Source organism: Amblyomma americanum, chromosome 1 (assembly GCF_052857255.1).
Source record: "Amblyomma americanum isolate KBUSLIRL-KWMA chromosome 1, ASM5285725v1, whole genome shotgun sequence".
NCBI classification, from domain to species: Eukaryota; Metazoa; Arthropoda; class Arachnida; order Ixodida; family Ixodidae; genus Amblyomma; species Amblyomma americanum.
Window position 1 is genome coordinate 391,432,347 of NC_135497.1, and position 27,017 is coordinate 391,459,363.

At 46.3% G+C, this 27,017-nt stretch overlaps 1 protein-coding gene across 7 annotated transcripts in view; it reads right to left on the reverse strand.

The window, feature by feature from the left end:
• Nucleotides 1-27,017, reverse strand: part of LOC144115712 (FK506-binding protein 15-like) — a 119,715-nt gene that overhangs the window by 64,124 nt on the left and 28,574 nt on the right. For 2 of the 7 annotated variants that reach the window (XM_077650190.1, XM_077650187.1), the window contains exons 11-16: nt 26,044-26,263; nt 24,617-24,803; nt 19,024-19,097; nt 16,367-16,573; nt 14,979-15,074; nt 1,067-1,161 (exon numbers count right to left, since the gene is read on the reverse strand). In XM_077650190.1, coding sequence (XP_077506316.1) covers nt 1,067-1,161; nt 14,979-15,074; nt 16,367-16,573; nt 19,024-19,097; nt 24,617-24,803; nt 26,044-26,263 — 879 coding nt within the window. Of the gene's footprint in view, nt 1-1,066; nt 1,162-14,978; nt 15,075-16,366; nt 16,577-19,023; nt 19,098-24,616; nt 24,804-26,043; nt 26,267-27,017 lie in introns of all 7 variants that reach the window. The other 5 variants (XM_077650189.1, XM_077650185.1, XM_077650188.1 and 2 more) reach the window with 3 other exon arrangements.

Below are 27,017 nucleotides of genomic sequence, written 5' to 3' on the forward strand. Positions count from 1 at the left end.
CCAGTTTTTGACTATAAAGTAGTCTCTCATAAAGGCAATACTTTAAGGCGTTCAAGCGACTCTCTTTACTCGTAAAAAGTGGGAATGTTTTCTCTTGGAGAGAAGGACAGAAAGCTCAAACCATACAGGAGGGGTTCTTCAGCAGCCCATTTAATGCAATGAATTGAGGAGAGTGGTAGATTTTATCCACACAACTCATGGCTGTGGCTACAGATATGAAGCCTGTTCAGAAACTTTCAGATCAGTCCACTTGTTTCCATATTCACCAGATGAATTATCTGGCATTACACAATGTACAAGCCTAGACTACAAGCAAATCAAGACCTTCCCTGCCGTAGGGAAAATGAAGTCTGCTCTTTGGATTCCAATAGCAGATCACAAAGAAATAGCTGCCCAATAGCTTCCAGTCAAAATGTGTGCAAACAAACAGCTTCAAGTGTAAGTGACTGCAGGGCTCTGCCTACAGATTCACAACTTTGAACAACCTTGACATCAGTGCATGACCATGAGCAGCAGCTATTTTCAATGGGGAACTGTGGGTTGATGAACCATAAATTTAAACTAATGAATTTTTGCGTGGCAAAACCCAGGCAATGAGCCATGCCATATTGAAGGTCTTTACACTAATCTCAACCTGGTTTCTTCCCTTTGCACTGAAATCTCAGCACACACAGAAAACAAATGTCTGAATTTCACCTCCATCGAAAGGCAGCCCCCAATGAATGGGATCAAAACTCTGCTTATGCTCAACAGCACCACAGCTGCTGAGCCACAATGCAGAGTGAAAGTTTATCTACCACTGTGATGACGAGCAATACTATTTTTATTTTGTTTTCCGCACACCCGGCCTAAAGAATGTTATGTCAACAGCAATTTCAAATCTAAGCAATTGCCACTCTGGGTCACCACGAAGGTGCATCTTTTTGTGTATAGAGAACCTGTTAAGTGTTACAAAAGAAAAGAACACAAAGTAGTGAACAGCAGCTTCTTCCTGGAACTAAGTGTCAGAAACAGAAAAGACAGTGCCTTTGTATCTAAAGCATGACTACTTAGTCCTATGACACACCTTTGGTTTCGCTGCAGCAGATCACAAATCTTCTCATTCAGTGCCTGGATCTTGTTGTTTTTCTCACTGCTCTCGTTTTTCAGTTTCACATTCTCCTGTATAAAAAGTAAAAAAAAAACATGGTCAATTCCAATGTGTACTACTCTCCTATCATAATCATAATGAAGCAATGGAGGCACTAGCTGTTGTGGCCCTTTATCTGAAGTCGAGAGCAACCCACAGTAAACCCTCGTTAAGTTATAAAAATAGCAGAAAATTTTGAGGTAAACAAAATTTCAAGTTAAGTGCAGTTAAAATTTTTCAGAGTACTAATCGTGCACTGTAAAAATTAAAGCCTTTTACATACCTTCATTCTGCACTTGACTATACATAGACAGAACTTAATTGCAATGAAGGGACTTCCATGTAGCAGCATGATTCTTATTTCAAAAGGATCATACCAAAAGATGTTAATTGCCACTGCAATGTTGTGTATGGCTCTGTCCCCCTTGTGGGAGTTTGTGTATTGAGTGAACTGGCACATGCCTTAATGAGTGTGAGCCCATGTTTAGTGCGAGGCATGATATTCACAAGGCAGCTCAATGAGAGAGATTCAGCTGTGCTCCTCCACCATTCACTTCAACCGATATTTTTTCCAGTGCAAAAGCACTTCCAGCTGCACTCCCTAGGTTTCAGGGGTGTTGGTCCGACTGAGAGTAGCAAGTGCAACTGGGTCAGTGGTACTACTGCTGTGAGTAGGCAGTGGCATCCACCTACAAATTTTGGCAGTTATGTGCCTTTCCTTTTCTCAAAACCAGGGGAAGATTTAGACTTGATTATGAGGAAAGGAAAGGGGCATAACTGGCTTCCTAGCTTAGTGAACACCTCAAACATGCTTTGAGATATGTGGGGTGGTGTCCACCTGAAAAAAACAAAGGCTGTTCAATGGTGTAGATCCACCCCATGGCCGGCTGCACAGCCTTCTCCACCCTTGCTGCTCCTGTCGAGAACATGTTGTAACATGCTTGTCTCATTGTTTCCAGGAGGAATGCTCAAGCCACAAAGGCCTGCACTATCAGAGTAGTGCATGCCCTGCAAAAAACCATGCTTTCGAATAATATTCCATGTTTGGCAATGCTGAACCGCCAGGCATTATTTTCTTTTTTTCTGCCAACCTTTCCCCCATACAGTCGCCGATCGATTTTTCAGACTCGAAGGGACCCGAAAACTAGTCCGAATAATCGAACAGTCCGAAAAATCCGTGAAGTACAAAAAAAATCACTTTAGTGAGACGAAATCGGTTTAAAAATGTCACCGATTTTACCTTGTGGCAAATTTCTCTTGCTGGCGACGATTTGCACCTGTATTTGCGCCAAGGTTGTGCTTTCACTGTACACGTTAGACAGCAAGGTCACCGCATTAAGTTGGAATACTTCCGACGCTTCATTGACGGACCCGGCAGGGCCATGTTGTCCACAACACGAGTGTGCACCACACCGCTACTTGAACACACGCAAAGATAAGGCACTTTTCTTTCAAAGCGGCGGAACCGCTGGACTCAATCACAAAACCCGGAAGGGCCATGTTGTCCACAACACGAGTGTGCACCACACCGCTAGTTGAACACACGCAAAGATAAGGCACTTTTCTTTCAAAGCGGCGGAACTGCCGGACTCAATCACAAAACCCGGAAAGGCCATGTTGACCACAACACGAGTGTGCACCACACCGCTAGTTGAACACACGCAAAGATAAGGCACTTTTCTTTCAAAGCGGCGGAACCGCCGGACTCAATCACAAAACGGCGAACAGATGCAACTTCGTGAAGACTGAGCGCCACTCGGTCAACGCGGTCAGAGAAACCCAAGTGACGAAACGGCGAATGGCGAACGTATGAGACCCACCGCGGTGGCTCAGTGGTTAAGGCACTCGGTTACTGATCCGGAGTACCTGGGTTGGAACCCGACCGCGGTGGCCGCGTTTCGATGGAGGCGAAACGCAAAGGCGCCCGTGTGCTGTGTGATGTCAGTGCACGTTAAAGATCCCCAGGTGGTCGAAATTATTCCGGAGCCCTCCATTACGGCATCTCTTCAATCCCTCCTTTATCCTTTCCTACCGAGATGTGAGATAGCTCCTGCACAATGTCCTTCCCAACAACCAATTTTCAACATATGGGACAAGCGATAACTGCCCGCGACAACGTCGGCGACAAAAGAAAGTTGGCGGCGATGACAATCCGGCTGCCATCTCGAAGTGTCAGAGATTGCAGGGACCTCTACTGGCAACAATGAGGTACCGAAAGTGTGTCAAGCCAAGCCAACTGCAGCATAAATCCACCTCAATCCAAGATGACGCCTTTTGCGCAGGCGAAAAGCCGATAAGATGGCCGATTTTGGCCCGCAGGTGACTGAAATTAGTCTGAAAAATCAAACTTTCGGACTTTTTTAAGTCCGAAATATCCGTCGTGATTATGTACTTGCTTCTATGGGGGGACTGACGGAGACTCATCGAGGTCCGAAATATCCTACAAGTCCGAATTATTGGAGTCCGAATTACCCTTCGGCTACTGTATATTACTTTGCCAATTTCAAGAAGCTTTGGTGAAAAGGGCCACTTTTAACTAAGTTTTTCTTCTTTTTCTTTTTCTTTTTTGTAGGGGTGTGGAAATATTGAAATTTTCAAATACGAATCGAATACGAATATGAAGGAAAAATGGCTTCGAATATCGAATTGAATATCGAATATCTGGTCAGCACGAAAAATAAATTCAGAAAAGATAAACAAGCTAACATTGTTACTCATATTTTTTTCAAAATAGTGTATGGCCTTTGCAACTGAAATAAAAAAAAAACTAGACTGCCTGAGCACCGTATAAAAAAAAAAACATGATGTGCGTAGAAATGTATACTACTTAATTGTACAGCATGACAGTACCCAACCTGTAATGTGGTCATGCAAAATGAAACTCATAACATTACAAGACTGGAAACAAAAATAACATGATGGCTAGTAAAGCCTCATTACGGCATGATGGCAAGTAAAACCTCGCCACTTGCCTCACGGGCGAGTGGCAAAGCTCAGAAACCAAAACTACGCGGCCAGGTTATTTTTTTGACCCAGTGACAGGGGCCCTCCGAACGTTGTCACGCCTGCCGTTATGCCCACTTAAGAGGTGCATGAATTACAGTGCACCATTCAACAGGCGGGATTTTTACAGGATCGCTTGCCCTGTTATGAAACCTCGACTCGCCTCTTCAGGAGCCTCACGCGAAATTCCCCAAGTAGGCTTTCCCGCATAGCGTAGTCGACCAAAACAAGATGGTGGTAACTCTCAGAGAGTTATTAAGGTGACAGAACGAATGCCACGGGTGTGGGCATTAACTATATACCATATTACGGAAGCATAATAAAATAAACGCGCTTTCGCGTTGCAATTGTTAAAACAGGTCGTCTCCCATCTTGTTTGCAGCACGTGTGGTATGTGGGAAAGCCCACTTGCGGAATTGCGCACTAGGTGTAGCGGCATCGGAATGCGATCGGTCCACGCGATAAACGAAGGAGAAGAGAACAGGGCCTTTGCATTGTTTTCCTGGAACTTTAAACTCTATATCCAGAAAATTTGCCCAGATATTGCGGTTTTGCCACAATCGAATTTACGAAAGTCGGCGCGGTATACAAACGCTGCCGAGTATTAGGGAATTTTCGAATATTCGGAAATTCTCGAATATCAATTTATCGAATACGAATATGAACCGAATATGAAACATATTCGATTCGTATTCGAAATTTCGAATATTCGCGCACCCCTACTTTTTTGCCATGTTCAACTTCCTCATGCAGGAAGTTGCAGGATGCCTACATCATCAGCTGATGATGTAGGCAAGGATGACCGGACATTGACAAGTTGTTATTTGTTGCTGCAGGTCATAAGAGGGGGGGAAAAGGAGGAGGTGTGGGGAAGGAAGGAGGGAGGGATGAATGCAGTTTTTCCGAAGGAAACGAACTATTCTCTAGGGGCCCTGGGCTGCGTGCCAGAGCTTTTTGCAACCTGATGGCCACATTCTATTGATTGAATTTCAAGTATCAAAGAAAGATTACTTATATTTTCCACCTCAAGTATGAGCCTCAGAGCTACACCCGGCTAATGAGGAACAATGCAATTGAGGACTATGAATCATTTTGACCATTTAGAATTTCTTGACCTCATCTGAAATACTGATACAGTACTATTACATGAGTGTGTTCATATCATGCATCAATCCCAATCGGACAACCGTGGCAGTATACCAAACCTATGACTGCACACAGGGCAACAGAAAGCCATTGTCACCACTTAGCAACTGTGGTGTGCTCCACAACCTGCATGAGTGAGATACTTGTTGTGAAATCCCCATTCGTGCCATCACGCACAGAGGTGCACACTGAAGCAGGACCTTGTTCCAAAACACTAGGCAGCACTCGCACAATGTTCGTTTCCGCAGTGATAATTGCATGCCCTACACTTTTGCAATTGCATGTCAGCTATGTCCCTGCAAAACCAAACCACCACAAACAACCAAGTGAGGAGGGCTGCAAAGGGGGAAGCGACAGGGGGTGCACCCCTATACAGCAACGAGGAGATGAATGCGGTGCTCTTGGTGATCACTCTGCAATCCACTGAGCAAGGAAGGACAAAGCTTCATACGACAGTTACTGAGTCTTCTTCCTTGCAAACTCTTGTTTCTTGCAATGCTAATCGCAAACAAGTTTCATCAGCCAAATGAGCAGTTTGCACTTTGTGAAACTTTCAGTGCGCTCCCCATCCTCCCATTACCTTCTGCTTACTCCAATGCTAGGTGCCCTTCAGCATACTAAGTGCCTAAGTGTGGGACTTGGGGCTCAAAATGGAATGGAACAGAATGCCCCAAAGTTGCACTTGAGCTATGAGAGACGCTACAGTGAAGGACTGCAGAGTGACTTCGACCACCTAGGGCTCTTCAATGTATGCTGACATTGCACAGCACACCAGTGCTTTTCCACTTCAACCGCACTGAAATGTGGCTACTGCGACGTGGATTGAATCTCATGACCTAGTACTCAGCAGCTAAATGCCATAGTCATCACAGTGGGTATGGGGCTGAAAGTGTCACATTTACTGGCCACATTATCCCTGCAAGGACATCTGATGTGTGAACCATACTGGTAGAGTGGGCCTCCAAAAATGTTTTCCTGAAAGCATCCTATGTATCACGTAGGTTGTCCATAATTTTGTTACAATGGCACTGTCTCCTGTCATGGGTGCAGGCCCTCCCACCAATGCTGGTTCCCAAGAGCTAAGACACTCATGCCAGTCCTATGGTACCCTGTGATGCTGACGGCATTGAGCTAGCTACTCTCACTTCTCCCATGAGAAGTCCAACATCTTTTCTGCCAGCCACCTCACAATGCATGGTCTATGGCCACGTAATGACCACATATGGGGTGAACGGATCCCTGCATAAGCAAGGATCTCTGAAAGTATTCCCAGTTTCTTGCTTCATTCCACTGGTAGCGAAGAAGGCTTGTTGCAGATTTGTGTATTAGTGAGGTTGAGCGTGATGCCCACCCCCAACTGCTCCAGGACACCTTTCAGACTCAGTGACAAATGAAGACTTTCACGCAGCTATATGAAGTACTTAATAGCAGAAAAATGCTATTTTATAAGCTTTTTTACAACCTTTGCTCCTGTGCATATTCTGCTGAAGTAAGTTAGCTACTGCCACCACTTAAAGACATAGAAGTACTTTGAGTCATCAAGGCTCAAGACTACTGAGACTGGGGAGCGCAACAATCAAGACAAGGGGACAGCACCACATAAGAACACCACGAGACACTAGGCAGCACTCGCATAATGTTGGTTTCCGCAGTGATAATTGTATGCCCTACACTTTTGGGATTGCATGTCGGCTATGTCCCTGCAAAACCAAACCACCACAAACAACCAAGAGAGGAGGGCTGCACTTGTGTCTCGTGGTGTTCTTAAGTGGCGTTGTCAGCTTGTTGAGCTCCCCAGTCTCAGTACGTACAACAAACTAGCCCCCTACAAAGCTTTGCTCAAGACTACTTCATCTGTGCTAAAAAGAAAAAGTGCACTCTTTTAGCGATCAAGCAACAGTCGAACCCTTAAATATATGTTTGACAAACACATGCAATTTCTACTTCATATATAGAATGCGGTTGGCCATGAAACGGATATATCGAACTCCTCAGCACAACACGATGCCTGCTCGGATGGCAGGTGACAGGCTTCGCCACAGTACACAAGTGACTGACGACGGTGCGGCAAGCGTATGAGCTTTTACTTCGCACATGCCAACAGAGCCACAGGAGATACAGCTGTGTGAAAGGTCAGAACCCCGGCCGTCAGCACGTGTTAAAGGGACACTGAGGAGAACCAATTTTTTTTGTTAGCAAAATCTGATAGTTCGGCATTTCATGACTTGTTGCCACTTGTCAAAAGATGCATTCATTTCAAAGAAATTTGGATTCGAAGTTAAAAAAGTTTTCCCGTCGCTCCGATTCAAACTCGAGAACTCTTATGACGTCACAGGAAGGAGTGACGTGAAACGTGACATAAGCAGAGACTCCATGATTTCTGGCGGCTAGCGGTGCGGCCTAGCAGCTGCCGAAATGAAAGCTACCGCCACTGCACATTGAAGGCACCTATTGGGGGTCGCTACCGTCACTTCGTTTACGTTTGCACCGGCGTCTTGCCAGCGTTACGATGGATCCCGTTCCCGAACACGACGACGAAGTTCTCACAAAAACTCCGGCCTGCATTTCAGCGACCTCAGCCCCACAGACCGCGCGATGCTTTTGAGGGTGCACGGTTAGGTTAGGCGCCGGCGGGTCGTTTCCCCCTTCCTCAGAGAGCAGCCATTGCAAACTAAATATCATAACCCCAGTGCGGGGAGTCGCGAGGGGCCAGGACAAGGTCGGCGCCTTGCGCCCATCGGAGGCTGGCCGGGGCTTTGGGGCCAACGGATTGTGATTCCTTGAACGGCATAGTTGCACGGCGCAGCAGGCGGCGTCGAGGTCTCCCACGGTTGCAAAGGTCAAGTCGTTTTTTTTTTTTTTCCACAAAAAACGGATGGGTGCTCAACGGCGGTCGCGTTTAAAGTCGGCGGCTTGAAACTAAAGCCAGCGCACGACGCTTCAACGGCTTCCGCTAGATCCAACGGGTCCACTGGATCTGGCTCTCTCGCCAACTTGCATGTATCTTCAGATATGTACTGTGAATGGATTAAAATAGCCGAGCTCGAAAAGAACAGCTCCGCCCAACTGCCGCAGCTATTGAATTACGTCACAACGCGCACCTCGCTGCGGAGCCGAATCAGTCAGGCCGGGCCGGCCGCAGCTGGCACACTCGGCGCGAAATAGAGACATGCTGCAAGTCTCCCCGCCAGTGCGGTCAGAGTGCACCGAAGCCGCCAAACGCGTCGGCGGTCAAACACAGTTGGAGTATAGAGGGTCTCACTTTGGCCGACGTGACGTTGCCGTGCAGTGCGCGCGCGCGAGTTACGCCGGAGCAGAAACGCACCTCAACAGAGCCTGCGCTTAACCGCTAACCAACGTATTCGGTGGCGGCATCTATGGCAGCCACTGAAACCCCCCGCCCACTTACTGAATAAAAAAAAAATAAATCCTGTACCGAGGTTCGGAATCAAACCAGGGCCTATGGCGTTTGAGGCGGAGATGCTACCACTCCGCCACGACGGCTCAAGTTTCAACCATCAATAAAGTTTCAACCATAAATAAAAGTTTCAACCATCAATCTAGTGAATGCACTCTTCCGATGCAGAAATCTCCGCGCTTTCGCTAGGTATATCCTGGCCTAACAGAGCTAGGCCATCAGCAATTTTTCTGAACTGCCTTGTACCTTGTCTCCCGTCCCTAATAAACGATTTCCGTTAAGTAGTTTGAAGTTGACTGGCACAGCCGGGAATGTTTCGCTGGGCGAGCGTGCGAATACACAAGTGCTGCCTTGTACGATCACCGACCATCATGCCATCATAGTTTTTCGTCGACCGTGGCGATTATCTGACAAGCCTTAACAGGCTCCTTCAAAGGTTAACTAGCACTTGAAGCAGCACTTGGAGTTCCTCTGCTGTTCGGCGCATGTAAATCGAGGCGCGTCAAAAACAAAACCATGGGGCACGCAAAGCTCATAGACGTGAAGCGCCATAACAACTCGAAACTCTCCTGGCCGCCTGTGGCGCCGCCAAGCATCGGTTTTCCTTGCTTCCAACATTCAGGTTGTCTTCTGTCTGCCTTTCTTGTGCGATAAAAGTGCACTATCGGTATCAAAACAAAACTTACTTTAATATTGAACTGCACACCCTTCCTTTTTCACCCTCAGAGATTCGTTGCGGCTATGGAGTGAGGAAAATTCCCCAAGGTGGCGTTTCTTGTTCTATGACGTCATCACGCTTGTACTTGCGAGATTGGCCTGGGGCGGTGATACTTGTATTTTGGTTCTTGCTATTTTCTACCTTACAAGAGCTTTGTTTTCAGAGAGAGCGGCGTTTTTGTGATCAGGAGCTGGTATTCTAGCGATACAAGCCAACTTCAATTTCTCCTCAGTGTCCCTTTAACATCTCTCGTGCATGTTGACAGCGCCCCAAAAGCAGCGATATAAAAAACTGCAGCCTTGCAGTAACCATACTGTGCACGCATGTCAACCGTCACGGAAGTGGTGAAAATGATAGCTTTTGCTCTGGTGTACTGCTCTGCTGATGCAATGCTCTGCTGATGCAATGCTCTGCTGATGCAATGCTCTGCTGGTGCAATGCTCTGCTGGTGCAATGCTCTGCTGGTGTAATGTTCTGCTGGTGTAATGTTCTGCTGGTGTAATGTTCTGCTGATGCGGCAAAGGCAAAGCGCCTTCACCCTTCGCGCGGCGCAGAAATGCTTGATCTCAGTATCATGTGTGCGTCTCGTGCCACGTGTTGCCTAGGGCAGACTAAAAGGCGTGTAAGCGTGGAGAGAACATGCTCATTGACTCTGGCCTTAAACAGTAGGAAGCTGAATTTTCAATTTGAACAGCACTGCAATATGCGTGTAGAGATATAGGCGCCACACGGGCATTGCCACAGGCGGATGGAAAGGGACATGGCACGCCTGCTCGTAAAGTTGATAACAACTACGTTGCAGAAGAAGCGAGATAAGAGAGGTGTGCACCCAGCAAAACACCTTCACAGTGCTCGGTGCTTCAAAAGTCAAGTCAAGATGTGGAGAACCTGTTTCCACCTTCCATTTCGACGCGGCCCATCTTCGCCATCTTGTGTAAGGACAGCACTGGCTGGGCGAAGAGAGAAGCCTCTCTCATGAGGGAAGTGAAAGCAGTGAAGGGAGCGCTACCTCGAAGGCTGCGCGGAACTCCGCGGAACCGGTCAGGGTCCCTTCGAGATCCGGCCAGCATCGCGAGCGGTTGCAGCCGGATGCTCTCATCACCTGTGGCAGGCGCACGGGGATCCGTCGTGCCTTGCCGCAGGACTTCTCGTTCCAGACAGCGAAGCGAGCACAGCCAACACGCGCTCTCGTCACCTTCACTTGGAAATCTTTTGCCCCAAGAATGGGCACGGGAAAACCGGGCCGCTATCGTCGGCGCATACAAACGTTCGCTGCCGATACCTCCGAGTCGCGCCCCTGCCCCAGCCGGAAAGTCGGAAGCCCTTCTTACGTAGCCTTCTATTTCCGAGGAATGCCTCGATGTTCTGTAGCTAGCTGGTCCGCTCTGTGTATTAACTGCAAGTGTAATAAATACCATATGAGTGTTAACACTTTGCCGTCCCCTCCCTTTGTTCCTTCAAGCCCGAACCCCTCCCCGGTTAGCGAGCGGGAACGCTGCATCCGCGGAGTGGGAATGCGGGGGGGAGGCTGTCCCCCCATATTTCCACAATGGCAGCCCAATATGTCGCAAGCTCATGGGACGAGGGACGACCGTCAGTTCGGTTCGTGGAATGCCCGCCCTGATTTGGAACAGCGGTAGGCCTGACCCGAGTTCAAAGTTGCTAGCAAGGCTAAGATGCTTTCTTGATAGCGAGATGAGAGGAGTAGCAGCATGAGAGAACAGCCGTGCATGCTATGCTTTTGATGAGCACTTCATCGATACACCTTGGGACGGTGAACCTACGAGGACCGCACATGGAGAGCGAGACCAAGCCGTCCACGGAGAACAGCAAGCCAGAAGCAAGTGAATGCGGAAGCCTGAAGGGTGGCCCAATTTTTCTTGTATATATTTGTAAATATTCTCTGTTCTGTCTCTTTGGCTCTGAGAGCCGGGTGCCGTAATCAGCTGACTTGCATTGCAGCCGTGAGTGCAGGAAAAGCACCGGGGTGCTCCAACACTGTGGGAAGCGGTGGGCGTCGTTTCACTCTGAAGTTGCTGGTATGGCAGCGACTGAGTTTTGGGTCACCTAGGCAGAAAGGTAACGCCTCGTGGTGTTGCGTTCTAGTTGTTGTCCTGGGCCATGTTGGCACCGGCAAGTGTAAGAGAGAGTAGACCTAAGGCTCTTCGGTAGCTGCCTGTCGCTTTTGGGAGGAAACAGTCGTATCGTGGCACAGGCATGGGGAGACGTGTTTGCTTGTTTTATATTAACCTCGCTAGAGTCAAGAGGCCTCGCTCATCTACAGAAAGCTGACTTTGTTCAAACGAACTTGGTATTTTTTTTGGCTGCGCAGTGAATTGACAATTTAGCGGAACCAGAGACGCTAATGCAGTTCAAGTGAGCTTAACACCACCATGCCGGAAAGCGAACCGAGAATGTGCTTCGCCTGAAGAAAGCCAGCTACGTTCACATGAACCGAGCGTTTGGGCGGTGTCGGATAGAATTGTTTGGCACTCTCATTGCTCCGCATTTTACCAAATGGTCAGTTCGCACGGTCTCCATTGCCTTTGATTTAAACTTTTGGAGATCATAGGAGCGATATGCAGAGTTCGAGAGAAGCTGCCCTGGCCTGCTGTCCATTGTATGTGTCCCTGCCTGCTGCCTTGCGGCCATGAGTCATCGAGCTGCAGAGTCTCCGGCGAGCAGGTTGCAGCGGCTATGAGAGCGGGGGGCAGCCCCCTACCTTCCAACAAAGGAGCGTCAGCACGAACAACACCATCCCGGCATGCTAATTTTGGATGCCTGCCGCGGGACAAGGATGGGTGCCCGGTGACCTTGCTGCTCATCGGAATACCCCGGCACCTCGCCTGTACGAGTCGTCACCGCAGTGCTCGTGGACATTTCGTCATGGGCATCTATGGATGACTTCAACCGTAGGCCAACATTTAAGGAGGGAGGGATGTCGAGGACCTGTTTCCCCCTTCCATTTCGACACGGCCCATCTTCGCCATCTTGCGTCAGGACAGCACTGGCTGGGCGAAGAGAGAAGCCTCCCTCATGAGGGAAGCGAAAGCAGCGACGGAAGCACCACCTGAAAGGCTACGCGGAACTCCGCGGAACCGATTAGAGGCTCTTCAGGATCAGGCCAGCATCACGAGCGGTTGCAGCCGCACGCTCTCGTCACCTTTCGCGGCAGGCGCATGGAGATCCGTCGTGCCTTGCCGCTGGACTTCTGGTTCCAGGCAGCGAGGTGAGTGCAGCAAACGCGCGCTCTCGGCACCTTCCCCAGCGAATGCTTGGGGATCTTTTGCCCCAAGAATGGGCACGGGAAAACCCGGCCGCTATCGTCGGCGCATACAAACGTTCGCCGCCGATACCTCCGAAGTCGCGCACCTGCCCCAGCCGGAAAGTCGGAAGCCCTTCTTACGTATCCTTCTATTTCTGAGAAGTGCCTCGTTGATATTGTGTAGCTGGCTGGCCCCCTTTGTGTATTATTTGCAAGTGTAATAAATAGCATATGAGTGTTCACGCTTTGTCGTCCCTTCCCTTTGTTCCCTAGAGCACGAACCCCTCCCAGGTTAGCGAGCGGAAACGCTGCATTGGCGGAGTGGGAGCGCGGGGGCGGAAGGCTTGTATCCCATATTTCCACAAGGAAAACAAAATAGCAGTCACTGCAGTAGACAGAGAGAGCAAAAAGAAGACAGTGAAAAAATAAAACTGCTTAAAGTGCTGCTTTCAAATGAATAATGTGACTGTTTCATGCCCTCACTGTCCAGCTCACTTCATACATAGTGCCACATATGTTCCATTTGCAATTATTTATTTGTTTATTTATTCAACATACCTTACAGGGCCCAGAAGGGCATTGAGTAAGGGGGCAAAATAACGGATTAAGTACGATAGGAACAATGTGTTAAAGACAACACGCAGTACAAGGCCAAAAAGTAAAAACAATTATAATTATAATCCTCTCACTACAAGGCCATTTTATAGTTTTCATATAACACATACAGTCGAGCCCATTTATAACGAACCTGATGGTCGCGTGGATCGTGTTCGTTGTATCCGAGGTTCGTAGTAAGTGAACTTTTTACTTTACAGCCAGAAATAAGCAGTACGACAAAACCGGCATTCATTTCATGGAAAAGCTCGTTATGCACGTCTGCTCCCTCAAAGGAAACCATATCACAGCACTTTCCATGCTCTCCAGAGCGGTCATGCGTATGTTGCTCGGCTAGGTCCAGGGCAAGGCAAAGCAGCGCAAGGAACATGGACGGCAGAAAGAGACAACACATCACGTGCTGACTACTACAAACTGAGAGACTTGTGTGTGCAACATAAACCAGTGAGAAAAAAAGAAAAAGATCGGAAGCCACGTGGTGTCCTTTATCTTTTTTTATTGTATGTTTATATTCCACACATAAATATAAACCACTTTCAAATGCAATAGATCCCAAATAAACCACTTTATATTCCACTCGCAAATAAACCACTTTCAGACATCGCATGTAGTGTCTCTCTGTCAGCCATGTTCTTTGCACTGCTTTGCCTTTTCCTAATGAGTCAACTAGCCAACTAAGAAAGGGCAGCCACTGGTCGCTGCTATCCATTATCGCGCACAGGATGTTAATGCAACAGCTTGCCGTGCCTTCCCTGAGTGCAGGTGTCACCTTTCAAGGCACACGTTTCTGACAGCAGCGTTTGGTAAAACTGCGCTGTTTTGTCAGCAATGCCTCGCCTTTTTTATTCAGTTTTTGGTAAGCATGTTCTTTCTGGAGGCGGTGTCACACGGGCTCCGGAGACTCTCTTCAATCTCTGCATTGACTGGAAGCGCGAATTTTCCGGCTGCGGGGCCAAATTACGGTGCCTCCTCGTTCGTTCTAACCGAGTTATGCCGCCGCGAAGGTTGTTCGTTGTGACTGAGACGCAATCCCATTGTACTAATATACTTATTGAAAGTAGCAGCACCCTCATTCGTAATAACTGCGGCCGTTACAAATGGGCTCGACTGTATATTTGGGCATGCACAGCATGCTCATGCATCTTTTTTGGGGGCACTTCTGTTAAGACGAACTATTGATAAAACGAACAAACTTTCTGTTTCCTTCAAGTTCGTCTTAAAGGGAGTCTACTGTATTTTATGATTTTTTTTACCTGTTTGCTATAATGAGGTTTGACTGTATATTACCATTCAAATTTAGTAACGGCACTAATGAACAAAGATTCAGTGAGCAGTAAATGATGCTGGTATCAGGCAGCCTGTGAGTATTCTGTCATCTGTGATAGACTGAATTATGCTCCCTCAGTTAGACTTAATGAGCATAATCCTCTGAAATATTCAGTTAATCACCACCCATTTCAAATGCTTGTTATGTTAAGCGTTCCATGTTACCATGTAAAGTGTTCCAGGTCTGTTCTTTTTGTTATACTGGTTTTAGCCTTTTTAGGTTCAATTACCTGTTCCATGCCTTTGTACTGATTGCTCACCATTTTGCTGTTTGTACAAGTGTTCCCTGCTCCCTGTTTGTGTCATACCCCTATGGGGCCACTAAAATGCAACAAAGGACAAGTAGTTAATGACTTACCTGCACGATTCTTTGGATGTTGTGCAGCAGTGCTTCACTGTCCATGTACGAGCTCAGTGGGGGAGCTGAAGGTGGCTGAGACTTGAGTGTGTCCAGCTGCACGATCAGGTTTGGTTCTGTTGTCAAAGGACCCACGTTAAAGGCAGAGACGATGCTCAAGACCCCATCAAAGAGTTAGACCTTGGGACACAATAAGAACCGTCTCAAATGCTCATCACTGAGACTGCCCACACCATGTTAGCAGATCTTTGTGCATAGTGATAGTGGCTCTCTGTTTGTCCATCATACCAAGCGGCCTGGAGATCAAACCTGTGTATTTACTCTTCTAGTTTGGTTTTTTGTTTTCCTAATTAGCAATATAAAATTAGAGAATAATGCATTAACATCCTCCAGCCCATTCATGTTTAATGTACTATCAGCATCAAATGAAACGCGAACAAGAGAATTTCAACGTGAACTGCAAAACTGGAAGATGTTGCACAAGCAAAGTAGCATAAAAGAACGGCTGCTATTCGCATCATGGACGGAAAGACCGCTCTCTGGAAGTGTTAATATGACACGCCTGTTTTTCCTCTCCAGCCGCAACTATTTTTGTTTCTTTCTTCTACCTCTTGAGTGCATTTGTTCGCTGATGCTGATGGTACTTGCAAACCACAACATTCCTTAGTAATACATGGTATGAGCAGTTACAATGAAACAGTGCGGTATATTTCACCTAGGCATCAAACATACAACCTACAACCAAAAAGCACAAAATGAACAAAGGGCAGGAAAGAAACCTCACATCGCTGACCAAAATTTCAACATGAGGACTTGCTTTCATCTAGGCTTCACAAAATGTGACTTAACCGCCTCTCCTGAGTTCTTTCCTTCCTCCATGTGCGCAAATGAACAGGCTGCTAAATTTGAGCCAGCCCACCTGGATTGCCAATTACGGAAGCCTTTTAGTAGGATGCCAATTGAAAGCTTGAATGGTTCAAAAAATAGCTGTTTTCTCTTGACCGCGTCTTCTTTTTGGCGCAGCTAAGATGCAATATTGATCAATTTGCCACTTTTGGAGCAGACCGGTGCAGCAAAATGTAAATGTATCAGAATGGCGCAAATGGCGCAGCTGGAGCGCCACTGCTTATTTTTCCTTTAATTTCTGGATGCTACTTGATTTTGAGCAACGTGGCAGCACACTTTGCTGCTATGCTAATCTACACTGCACTAGCTTTGCTCTCTTTTTGCTTTTAAACAGACTTCTCCAGCACTTTTTCACCGGAGTAATTTTGAAGGTTAGGTCGCTCGCTCTGCATGGGCAAAGACAAACATGCCTAATTGAAAGTAGTAAACTGAGAAGATTCGTTCACAAGTTACTGCAGAATTAGCGTCTTTCAGGCACCAACCTTTCCAATGATGTAGTCCACCTTGTCTGTCAGCTTGGAAATGTTGAGTCTGACTTCTGTACTCTGCGAGCGTGTTTCCGAGAGCAGCACAGGCAGTTGGGCATCAAGTGCTGTGCTCACTGAAGTGGGCACAGGAGCTGCTGGGTACGCATGTGGTGGTGGCAGCAGGATCCCTTGCTGCTGGTATGGGTAGCCAGCCAGTGCACCCTGCTGATGTAGTTTAGGGGACGGGCAGCAAGGAAGGCCTTATCTTCAAATTGGGAATGAGTGGAATAATACACAAGACAGACAACGAGGGGTGCCATGGAGACGAGCCTAAAATCTTTTTTACCTTGCTGAAACACCTTCTGAATATAGCGAAGAAAAAAAAAAACTCCCCAATCAACAGATCGCACACTAGTGACCATTTCCATTTGATCTGTATATGGCTTCTAGGCAAGTGTGAACACTCAATTTCTGATTGAATTAACAAGTTGAATTATTCTATTTTCAGATGCCTAGCATCTCGAGCCATGAATATGTCAAGCTCCAAATGGTTAGCTGCACCAACACAGCTGTTAAAAAATGTTTGCCCTGTCTCAAATGTAAAAGGCCATGGTACCACACCTGCACGCCAACTAGCATCTAGTGGCACTAATTGTTACGCACTTTTTTCCTTTCCCCAAGTGAAAAGTTGCCACATGCACTTACTGGCCATATAGCATCTGATTGAGGAATGCACCTGGTTGATCAGAAATGCTGCTCTTGCCCTTGGTGTACCCTGAAGTACCCAATGTATGCTTGCCCCATGGTTGCTGCCACTCACCACGGCATATAAGAAGCAACACAAAAAAAAAAAAACTGCAAGCAGCTGATTTAATTTGATTTATGGGTGTTTAACGTCCCAAAGCGACTCGGGCTATGAGAGACGCCGTAGTGGAGAGCTCCGGAAATTTCGACCACCTGGGGTTCTTGCACTGACATCGCACAGTACACGGGCCTCTAGAATTTCGCCTCCATCGAAATTCGACCGGCGCAGCCAGGATCGAACCTGCGTCTTTCGGGCCAGCAGCCGAGTGCCACAACCACTGAGCCACCGCGGCGGCCGAACTGCAAGCAGCATTAGAGTGACCGAATTATATGCAAAAGTTCAACTGGCTGCATTTTGAAGCAATTTTTAAAATTGTGTATCGATGCCAAGCCCAACAGACAGGGGACTCAATGTGCAATAAGAGACTAGTTGTGTACCACATATCTTTACCTAAACACTGTGATTTGATTTGATTTGATTGGACTTGATAGGGTTTAATGTCCCAAAGCAACTTGGGCTATGAGGGATGCCTTAGTGGAAGACTCGAGATAATTGTGATCACCTTGGGTTCTTTAATGTGCACTGGACACTGAGAGCGTAGACAGAAAAAGGAAGAACGAAAAAAACAACATCAAATGAACACAGTGCTGCATGCAGTTCATCCTCGTTCTCTCTGCACTCGGCGCATTCAAGCCTGGCTGTGGAGCATGCTGTGCCCCCAAAAAGCTCACGTGCAACAGAGCACACTTATTGTACATGCACTCATGTTGAAGCATGCATACTGTGAAAATGCTGCAGTACACATGAATAATTTCCTGGGCTAATATTGGTGTGTGATGTGTGAGCAGAAAGACACTTTTCAGGTGCTCAACACACCTGGAACAAGGAATAAGGAGACGTGGGGAAACCCTTGAAGGCGCTGAAGGGCACTTTCCGATATGAAACTTCTCCATACAAACAGCTACACAAAATTGTTGAAAGAAACTGCAAGTAGTGCCCCTTCACAATAAGCATATTTTGCAAATTTGTCAAAGTTTTGGGGCCCTTTAAGACAGGTAATGGGATCTTGACACCACCCTCCAAATCAGTGCTTTACTTTCCTCCTACTCAGATCAAACATTTCTTCCTTACCTTCAATTGAAAAGCTTAATTCATGTTGAACCAAGCCAAATGCATTAACTGGCTCATAACCACTGCACACAAGTAACATTTTTCTTTATTCTCCTTGTTGGTGGCCTTGAATAACCTACAGAGGGCCCACTCATATAAAAAATATACAACTGCATACAACACAGCAGCAATAGTGGCCTGGTCTGTTAATATGAATTCCACGAGTTCCACTAAGCACATTCCATTAAGCAATTGTCTAGGATAGACAGGCTCACAGTAAGAAACTTGTGGTTTCTCCAAACTAAGTGGCACCATAGCTTTCTGGCAAAAAAAATAAATAATAATTTAACAAAGCAGAATTACAACCATCCGCAGAGAGTGAGAGTCTTAATTATCTATTCTAATTTTCAAGCAGGCATGTCCAACTCATAATGGAAAAACCGTCAAAGCTAAAACTGAGCAAAATTTACAGTGCAGTTGAAGCATTCAACTAACTGTGTGAAGAATGGAATAAGCTTTGTCTCTGTCCTGCAGTTTTTCAGCTTATTTTGCTCTTATTAGATCACTTTGCCAGCAAGCCTCACTTCAGCTACAAGATGTACATATAACGGCTGTAAATTGACCTACTTTCAAATAAAAAGTTAGCACAAAAATAAAGCCAGGGAAAAAATCCACTGAAGCTCCAATTCGCACAGCATCTCTAGCTCAAATATTTACTGTGTGACAAAATGTATTCAAACGGTACCAGGAAACTCACAGCAAGCTGTGTCTGTGCTTGGTACAGAGACATGTGCTGGGCTGCAGGCATGGCAGCAGCGGCCGGAGGGAGTCCTGGAAGCAGGTTGACCAGTGACAGAATGCCCTTATCTGGCACACAGAACAAATATGCACATGCCAACCACAAAAACTGATACAGGCTGCTTGCCTATGCGTGAAGGAAGATAATAACTTTGCTAGATGCACAATGCCTCCCAATATAACCACACTCAAGAGACTGTTCCCAAGAAGCTGTTGCACCATTGCAAGCCCACACTAACTACACACAAACACTGGTGAACAATTCAACCCATCAAGTACCATGCAGTAACTGAATATGAGGAAGTAACCACTTGCCACAATCTCCCAGGCCAGCTAATCATGAAGCCAACATAAAAAGAAAAGGATAACCTAGGTGAGTGCATCAGATTACAAGAACAGTCAACTATTTCGTTGCATTTTGTCACATCATAAAGAGAAACAATGGTTAGCAGACTTCTAGCATTCCACCTCTCAAATTAATCAGCATTGTTGACCCTGCCATATTTGGCAGGCCAAAATGCCCATGACAGAATAACACTTGAAATGATCACTTGCACAGGAAAAGCCAGTCTGCCCACTTTAGCATTCAATGCTAATAATCCTTAAATTAATACAGGCTGCTAAGCTGAGAACCATTAAACTTTCTCTCTCATCTGCTTTGATAACCGAACACGATGTGGTCTGCTAAACATCAACTACATGAAAACTAATCGAGAGATAAGCTCCTGAATGCACAGTTGCTCAAATTGTTTTTAGGATTAAACACCTTGGAGGTATGTAAACATGAGAAATAAACTAATTGCCTGCAAACTAAGATTGGGTACAAACAGTGTGAAGGCAGTATACTACAGAAAGAGGCCCAACAATTAAAAACATTAGATTACCACTTTTCAGAGGTACAACTGGGCAATTTCTAAACAGCATCTGGCACGTTTTGACTGGCCAGTATGTCATCACCTTCTCTAGGTATAGAGCGGCAAACAGACCTTACTGGCATGCAGAGCTCATGCCAGTAAGGGCATCACTTGCTGGGCTATTTCCATATGCATGCACTACCCATGGACACACTGGTGCTCTTCTCTGCCAACCAGCGACAGAAAAAACATGTTGAGCTACACAGGGTGCAAACTAGATGCATGTGCTTAGTAGTGAAGATGCCACAGAGGCAAATAAAGGGCAAACAGTGAGCCAGGGGTTGTGTTGTACTTGAAACAGCCTACCAGATGACGCTCGTGATGGCATGAGCTCAACATGTGCGAGTACTCGCTGGTTTTGTGGCTCTGTGTCAAGATAAGACACTGGTGTATAAGCCAAGTGATGCTTTGTTAAATTATCAGAACATCCCAGTGCTGTTAAAAATTAAAAAAAAGCTGTCCAGGTGTGCCATCACAGTAGTACACTACTGCAAAAAATTTCAATTCTGCTTTCTTCAGGTAAACTAGATCAACCTGCCATAATGTAAGTACAGAAACTTTAGATGTAAGCATAAAAAGACAAGAAGTATGCCAAAGTATGCCATAACACACGGGAAATTTTGCCCTATTGAGGTTTCCTCCGCAACTTTAGTTTCAACATGCGGAAAGATAATGAGGACAAAGCAAACAATAGCAGCTGCTCTTGCAATTCTTCAGCAATGAAATAACTCAAGGCCGTCCAGCAGGTCTCGGCAGCTCTAGAAAGGCAGCGACCGAGCAAAACCAAGGAGAAGGGGGGCAGCACCCCCAGGAAGGGGGCGGCGGCCCTCTCGGACCCGCAGAAGTAGCGAGGGACCAAAACCTCGAGGAGCACAACGCATGAGACTGACGTAGTGGCCGCATCACGGTAAAAGCTTGTCCTCCCTGCGTGGAGGCAGCCTAACCGGTTCTGCAGGCATTTTCAATAAAGTTGTTCTCTCTCTCTCTCAAATTCAGGATAGATGCGACCTTAATAATGTGATCAGCTTTTTTTTTTTTTTTTTCCTTTCTGAAACATATGTTATGGTAGCAACTCAAAAGTGACTTCACAAGACTGGGCATTATAATATGATTACCAACAGAACACTATTTTTACTGTAACAAAAACTACTGATCAGCAATACCTTAATTCATACATTCAAACTTTAGCCAGTCAGAATAAACATTCTTATTATCGGATAATCAAATTATCGAATGACCCCACCCCCAAAGACCTGCCAAAAACTCTGTGCATCATAGTAAACTCATTTGTGAAGGAGCCTCCTCACGTGCGAGGTCAATGCATGTCAGGAGGCACCATCATACAACAGTGAACAGCACGTGATAGATGCGCAGTTTCAGTGAACTGGAAGAACAGAAGAACAAACCACATGACAAAGGCGAGGGAAACACACGACAGCAAATGCAACAGCAAGATGCTTTATGAGAAAAGGGAAGACCAGTGATGTGCCAACCAACATGCAAAATGGCAGACAGCTGGGCTAGGCCAGCTGACTGCTGACTGATGCTAGTTCACTAGCATCAGTCACTACTGATGATAGCACTGATGACAGCACTACTGATGATAGCACTGACTGATGATAGTTCACTAAGCCGAAGCATGGCCAATAGCCACCATCACCATGGGCTGGCAGCGAAGCTCGGAAACTGAAACTATGCAGTTGGACAGTTTTTCTGTGACTGATTGCTGTGCCTGTCACACAGTCATACCTCAACCTGGTCTCACTTCAGGAACCCATTCAAATTAACCCATATGAGCCGAGCATTGCCCAAATTACCAAGTGTCTGATGTCATAGACTAACATAGGCATTGGCATGGCAACTCCAGCTGTTCCCGTTATGTGAATTTCCGGATTAAAGGAGGTCAAATTAGCAAGGCTTTGCTGTAGCAAAGCCCCTTAGAGAAAAAAAGAAAAGGATTGCAAAAATGACTGGCACTACGTTTGAAATGTTGACACTCTCAGAAACTAGACGACAAAAGTAATGCTACTGTAAGAGTTGTTAGAATCATTCACACTCCACTGGTGCTTAGTAACTCGCAGTACTACTATGGACTAACTTCTCCACATCTTGTGCCCAAGTGGACTTCCGTCATGATACAAACATCCACACTGTTTACTTTTTCAAAATTTAGCCTGTGAAAAATAAAACATTTGCAACAACATATTTGAATAGCATGACCAGGCATTATATTTTGGGCAGGACTGCTCCATTCTTTGGCCTTAGTCCTTCTGTCCCTTCTTTTTTTTTTGTCAGAAGTGTGGCCAACACCCGTTTTGCGCAGATGTCTTTTCTTACAAGCCACAGCAGCTCAAAGCAAACAAGCACATCATATTGCGAGATCAACTCGCGATGTTACTTATTCTTGTCGTAATGTACCAAGATATCCGCATCTGGACCACCTCATTAATGCATTCCAAAAAAAAAAGAAAAGCTTCAAACAATACATTCCACTATAGGTGAGAGAAAGTGGTTTCAAGATTCCTCTACCCACAACTGAATGCAAGGATGAGCTGAACATTTGGTGTGCCTTTCAGGTGGCTTTACCATGAGACAAGAGGCAGTACAAATTAATAAAGAAAGTACCGCACCCTGCTCTCCTAATCAGGTTCATTATTCTGAAGCACATTTTTTCCAATGACGATGGTTGCTGCTACATCACTCTACAACTGCATCAGTACTTGCGAAGCTCTCCCACATACAGCCTGAGAAGCCTGTTTCTACTGGATTGGTTCACAAGCTAGTGCTGTAAAACGCTCCAATGAAAATATGTTGCGTAGGTGTCCCCACATCACCCTTGCCAAATGTATGATCCCGCAGAAAAGTTATTTTGGGCTCAGACTCGTGTATTCTTATAACTCTGCCTGCATTGACTGACCTGCATCACATACCACAACCACCAGCTGCTTATAACCATTTCATGAAGGTGTTGAGATATTTGAGAAAAGGAGACTGTGCCAGACTTTGCTGCACAACACAACAGCAACATTATCAGCTAGATGTTGAGGCTTGATGCACTCAGTGCATGCCAGTTCAGGTAGATAACGTAAAAAAACACCACTGCCAGTCACCCTCCTCAACGATGAAAAAGTGACAACAGCTGCACTCAGACTACCGCACGCACAGAGTTTGGATGAGACTGTAGCAGCTATGCCACGGTCAATTATGCCATAGTCTCCAGAAACACCAACCACTGATTGAAGACACACATGCTTCCGAAGTGTCAATAACACCCCTGGTTCATACAGGGGCATTACATCCATGCAAAAGGATGTGCAACGCCTGCAGGCAGAATACTGTTAAGCAGTCACAGTAATGAAGTAACATGCACACATGCAAGAAATCGCAAAAATGTTGCCCAATGCTACTGGCACTCAATTTTTTCAACGACCATTCTACACCCTCAAAATCTTTCACATTTCTGCAGTAAGCCAACCACATTAATACATATGGAATACAGGAGAACCTTGTTGATACGTTTTCTAAAAAATGTGGTGAAAAAGCGTATCATTTGGAAAAACATATGATCTAAAGCTACAGTGGAGCCTACTTATAAAAGCCAGTTATAATGAATGCTCGCTTATTACACTTATTACGAACGATGCCCGTGCTAACCTCAAAATATGTGTTAGTGCAATGGCACTGCATGTCACATAAAATAAACAAGCATAGCCACACCACTTGGTTAGTGTGAATGAGGAGATCCCATAAGCTTGGCCCCATAGCCAAAAAGCTCGCCCTTCCTGCAGGAGAAGAGACTGAACAGCGTCTCCCGGCCACCTCGCAGCAACACATGGACTGCGAGGGATGCCGTAGTGGAGGGCTCCATAATTTTGGACAACTCTGGGTTCTTTAATGTGTACTGACATCACACAACACACAGGCACTTTTGCACTTCTCCATCGAAATGTCGACCCTCAGCAGCCGAATGCCAAAGCCACTGAGCCACAGCAATGCGTCAACCTCCAAGATGGTTCAGTGTATATTCAGTGTCAATGTTTTCAGTGCAATGCAAGATATCCCGTGTGTCGCTTCTTTCTTTTTACCGTGTTAGCAGCACAGTCCTCTTTCAGTGAAAAAAAACCATGGTTTGTGCGTGTGTCCGAAACCTCTACCCCTTCCAGTGCCTCAAAGCGGATTGAAGCTGATAAGAGCAGATCGGGACACCTTCAGGGCACTCACTCTCTGGGCTTGGAAGGTGCGTCCCCGGAACACCCACTGATAGAAGTGCATTTCCACCCTCCGGAAGCTCCACCCTCCAGGACCCCAAGCAACAGTCTAACAAACAAGCGACAGCAAAATCAAATTCCAAGATTCAGTGGGAAAGTGGCCAGTGTAAAAGTGAAATGTACGACCAATACTGCTAACAAAGATTTGTAACATCACCCTGGCTGCACACTGTCTTCACAGGGTTGGATTGGGGACTGCAGTGCAGTGTGCTGCAAGCTGGTGGAGGTGGTGAGGATGAATCAGGTAATGCCACGGCCTTAGTCTTGCAACTGAACTAGTACTATGTCAGTTTAACAAAATTTGTGTGCTGGTAGCTTTGTCTTTGGAATGCTGCTGTTTACCAATTCTCTTTAGAACACTTGTGCTGACCTGGGGTGTAAGCGCTGGCCATGGGCTGCAGTGCAGGCTGCATTGGAGTGGGCTGCAAAACAGTGTCTCCAGATGACTGCTGAGAAAAGCTCCGTGGCTTCACTACTGGCTTAGGGGAGCCCTCCCTCACAGCAGGCTGTGGCAAAGGCACCGTCGTGGGAACTTGAATTGACGGCAGCCGCTCATCCTGGAAGTCAAGAGCCATGGTAAGGGTAGATTTACTGTTGGCTACAGTGGCCTTGCATGACATGCGCAGCTGTCCATATTTCAAATGAAAGCCTCTCAGAATACAGCTCAAATGAAAGTGTCTTTTTTTACCTCTTTCGGTAAGGTAAACCTCAGACCGTATGTTGTGCACATAACTTGTGTACATGTGATGATACTGTCTCTGAGAATTGCACCCCAAGTTCTGGCCATTTATTACGCAGTCGCTTTATCCGAGACACTTATGGCCCTCTCCACTTTCCCACCCCTGGCCACCCAGTGCGTCGCTACCTAGGCGGAGGGGTAGTGGCAACTGGAGAGCCAGAACACAACAGCGACCGAGGAAGTTGCCAATGAACTTGCAACACTGAAGACATACTACATAAGCACTTACAGTAAAACCTCGATAATTCAAATGTGGTTAATTTGAAATCCCAGATAATTCAAAGAATTTTTGCGATCCCGTAATCTCTAATGAAAATTTGACCGAATAATTCGAAGTGGTGGCCTACACTAGCCTGTAAATTCGAAGATCTGGGGTGGCACGCGGGAATCCCCTACCCCGATTTTGCCGCAAACTGGTGAAGCAACCGCCCCTCGGAGCCGTCAGGCAGTACACCAGAGCGATGTCGATGCTTGATATGCGAAGCATCTCAGCCCCAATACTCCCGGAACAAGAAACAGTCTACGGTATGACTTGTGGATCACTTCGAAATTATTCAAAGAAAATTACTATCAGATTCGAATTCACTTCAAACCAAAAAACCACTATTCGCACATGCCTAAACAAGACACTCCAAGCTGGCAGCAGACGTTTTACTTTTTATCATTTCAGTTCTAAAATCCTGCAACAAAAATCAGAAAACAAGTCTGAACACGCAAAAGGATGCACAGTTGCACATTGCGAGTCTTAAAACAGCTGCATGCTGACAAATAATTCAGGGATGCAAATGTTTTGGTCAGCAGTGGCATGTCTTGCACACCTTTCCTGTTGGTAGTATGTGTCACAATGGCACAAACCCAGAGTTTGCTCAGCACTTACAAGAATGAAGAATGAACTGCAAGAGATGTCAAGGTCTTACTCAGTGCCAGTGGTACCCATCACTGTACACATATTGCCATTTAAAAAATAAAGAAGTTAGCTATAAAGCGAAACTGCGCTGCACAGCTGTGTCGCACAGTCAAGAGCTCTGGTTCGCACTTTTCCACAACAAGTCTGCTACCTCAACTTCCGAGTCACTGCTAGGCTGTGCAGGCACAGCTCCGGGCATGGGCAGCATCTGGGCACCTATTTTTGCCATGCGGGAGAGCAGTCGTGCCTTGTCACTCTCGCCACCACTCGCTGCAGCCACTGGAGCTAGAGATGGGGCAGTGGCCGGCTGCTGTGGGGGCCAGTCTGGGGGCGCAGAAGGTGCTCGTGAACGGGCTGATTCGTCTGCACTGCTGCTTTGAGGAGAGAAAGAAAGGAAGCCTGTAAATGTGGGAACTGTTCTCCATTCCAGTCAGTATGGCACTGGCACAGCAATAATCAAAGGAAAACTTGAGGGACGCTTAAGCTTCGCCTTTAAAAGTAGAATGTGATAGCATTACCGGGTCCCGTTCACATCGCCTACTAATTAGCATGCTAATAATTACTCACGTACATATCAGTAAGTCTTTAAGACACTTAATGAAGTCAAAGCCCATAGCATTCACCAGGTCCACCTACATTCAGCTTGAACCAACGAGACTTCATGGCCTATGGGTAGCGTGCCCATCTTGCAATACGAAGGTCCTGGGTTCAATTCCTACTCAAACCCAAGTTAACCCAATTTTCTTTTCAGGTCTCAATTTTATTAATTCTTTGCTTCCATCGGGATGTTTCGCTCACGGCCAATGACGCCGACACCGGCTTTCCTGCGACACAGGGCCCTTAACGCTCCCGCATTAAAATTAAAAAAAAAAAAAGCGGGCAGGGAGGAAGGCATCAAGTGATTGCTCATCATTTCAGGTGTTGGAGAAGACTGACATACTGAATCAAAATGAACAAAGAAGCGAAGCACTCTTTTAATGGACACTGCTTCAGCGCTATTCTTTTTTCCCCATTTCATTCAAATTAAACACCCAACTCTTGGTTCTATCGAATGGGTGAGGCTGAAGACTTTTCCCAAAACATGAATTACAAGGGCTTTGTATCAAAATTTAATGCTAGGCAATG